Below are 2,210 nucleotides of genomic sequence, written 5' to 3' on the forward strand. Positions count from 1 at the left end.
TGTAAAGCACTTTTTTGTTAATGTATGATTTGCTGCATATAAGGAATAAAACAAAAATCCTCTGTCGTACCATATTGAAGTATCATTATTTTGCATCGTGTTGAATCGCATCGTATCGCCCCGAATCGCATAATGTTGAATCAAATCGTATCGAACAGTATCGCAACAGGGGTGTATCGTATCGTATCGCATCGCATCGCCTGGTCTTTGAAATGTATCGTATCGTGGCAACGTATCGAGATGCGCATCCATAGGCCTCAGTGATGGAGATGCACATCCCTGCTGTTTTCTGACGGATCTGTTTTTTTCCCTGCAGGATGTTTCAACCTGGACCCTAATCGTGTCCTGGACATAATCCTAGAGGTGTACGAGAGCCGATCTGACCAGGATGAGTTCTTCCTGTCTCTCATCAAGTCCTACATGTGTGAGCCACTGACCCTTTGCCACATCCTGGGCTTCAAGTTCAAATTTTACCAGGTAAGAATTACAAGAATGTGTTAATAAATGTGCTGTGCTCTACTGGGCTAGAATGTGCTCAATAGCATAAAATGTCTCATATTTATTTTCTCGTCTGCTTTTGTCTTTCAAAACAATGTCAAACAATAATAATCATTTCATTAGTCCAATTTCTTTAAAAAAAACTTGTATTAGATTTTCTAATGGTAATAATGAATTATATTTTGTCTTTATTCAGGAGCCCAATGAGGAAACCCCAAAGTCACTTTATCACATTGCTGCTGCTCTGCTTCACCATAACCTGATAGAGCTGGAAGATCTCTACGTACATGTAAGAAAGAGGAGCAGATCTATAGTTTATATATCTAGAACTCATTTGTTTTTTTACTTAAATATTTGGTCTTTCGTTGCCTCTCTTGTCATTCTAGCTTATGCCAGTAGATGCCACCATCGTAGAGGAACACAAACGGGATATCACAGAGGCCAAACAGATTGCCCGCAAGCTGGTCATGGTGGTGTTGCCCTCGGAGAAAAGTGAAGACAAAGACAAGGAGAAAGAAAAGGAGGAGGAGAAGAATGACAAGGTATCAAAGCATGTGAAAATATAAGCCTGTTCTGGAGGAATGGATGGATATGTAGTGGCTCTGCTGTGACTGCTTTACTTAATCCTTGACATTAAAAAGTACAAAGGCACTCAGTTGCTGCTCTTTTTCTGTGCTCACAGCCCCCTGATAACCAGAAGCTCGGTCTGCTTGAGGCGCTTCTACGGATTGGAGACTGGCACCACGCCCAGAGTATTATGGACCAGATGCCGTCCTTCTACGCTACATCTCACAAAGCCATCGCGCTGGCACTCTGCCAGCTTGTGCACCTGACTGTGGACCCTCTTTACAGGAGGTACTGACTTTTCATATTTCACCTTCTGCGCAGTATGTGTTGTCTGACCAGAAAGCATGCACAATTACCTCTTGTCACTAGCTGGAGCTTTCAACTTCTACCAATGCCAACATTTTATGAATGCAAATAAGAAAGCTACAAAAAGAAAATGCAGGCTCTGACAAACAGGTCTGTTCTTCGCAGATCGGGCCTCCCTAAAGGGGCAAAGGGGCGTGTAATTCACCCACTGAGGAACAAGCGGGCCCCTCGGCCTGCAGAGAACTTCGAGGACCTGCGCAGGGACACATTCAGCATGATGTGCTACCTGGGCCCGCACCTCTCCCACGACGCTATCCTCTTCGCCAAGATCGTGCGTCTGGGCAAGGGCTTCATGAAGGAGGTACATAAGTGTCACCACAAAAATGTTACATCTGCACTCAAGCATACATCTCCTTTTTCCAAAACTCATATTCTGTGTTGTTTTCTTCCCAGTACCAAATTGAAAACAGACCTGATGCCCGAGAGAAAATGGTAGGTTGAAAACCAATATCTGACTAACGCTGCTACAAAAAGAGAACTGTAGATACGCATTATAATATATGCACACATGGATGTGACAGGTGGTCATTTTGACTTCAAGGACCCAATTCATGTTGACTTTTTGCCCTTTTGCAGGAAACTCTATTGAGTTGTTTCCTGTGCATTGCAGACCAGGTGCTACTCCCTTCTCTTTCTCTGATGGAGTGTAATGCTTGCATGTCTGAGGAAGTGTGGGGTCTCTTCAAACTCTTTCCCTACCAGCACAGGTGAGACACACACACACACACACACACACACACACACACACTGAGACTGCCGAAGGCACACGAGGGGATAGG

General features: G+C 44.1%; 1 protein-coding gene across 1 annotated transcript; it reads left to right on the forward strand.

Annotated features, from left to right (window-relative positions):
• Positions 1-269: 269 nt before the first annotated feature.
• Positions 270-2,142, forward strand: LOC104957674 (THO complex subunit 2-like; the record flags this gene model as incomplete). The annotated part of the gene is made up of 7 exons (XM_010785329.1): positions 270-477; positions 695-787; positions 885-1,040; positions 1,181-1,353; positions 1,537-1,732; positions 1,825-1,863; positions 2,008-2,142. Coding segments are annotated over 7 exons (1,000 nt in total), but the record flags the coding sequence as incomplete, so codon positions are not given.
• Positions 2,143-2,210: the final 68 nt, after the last annotated feature.

Source organism: Notothenia coriiceps, unplaced genomic scaffold (assembly GCF_000735185.1).
Source record: "Notothenia coriiceps isolate Sejong01 unplaced genomic scaffold, NC01 NC01_scaffold00027535, whole genome shotgun sequence".
Classification (NCBI taxonomy): domain Eukaryota; kingdom Metazoa; phylum Chordata; class Actinopteri; order Perciformes; family Nototheniidae; genus Notothenia; species Notothenia coriiceps.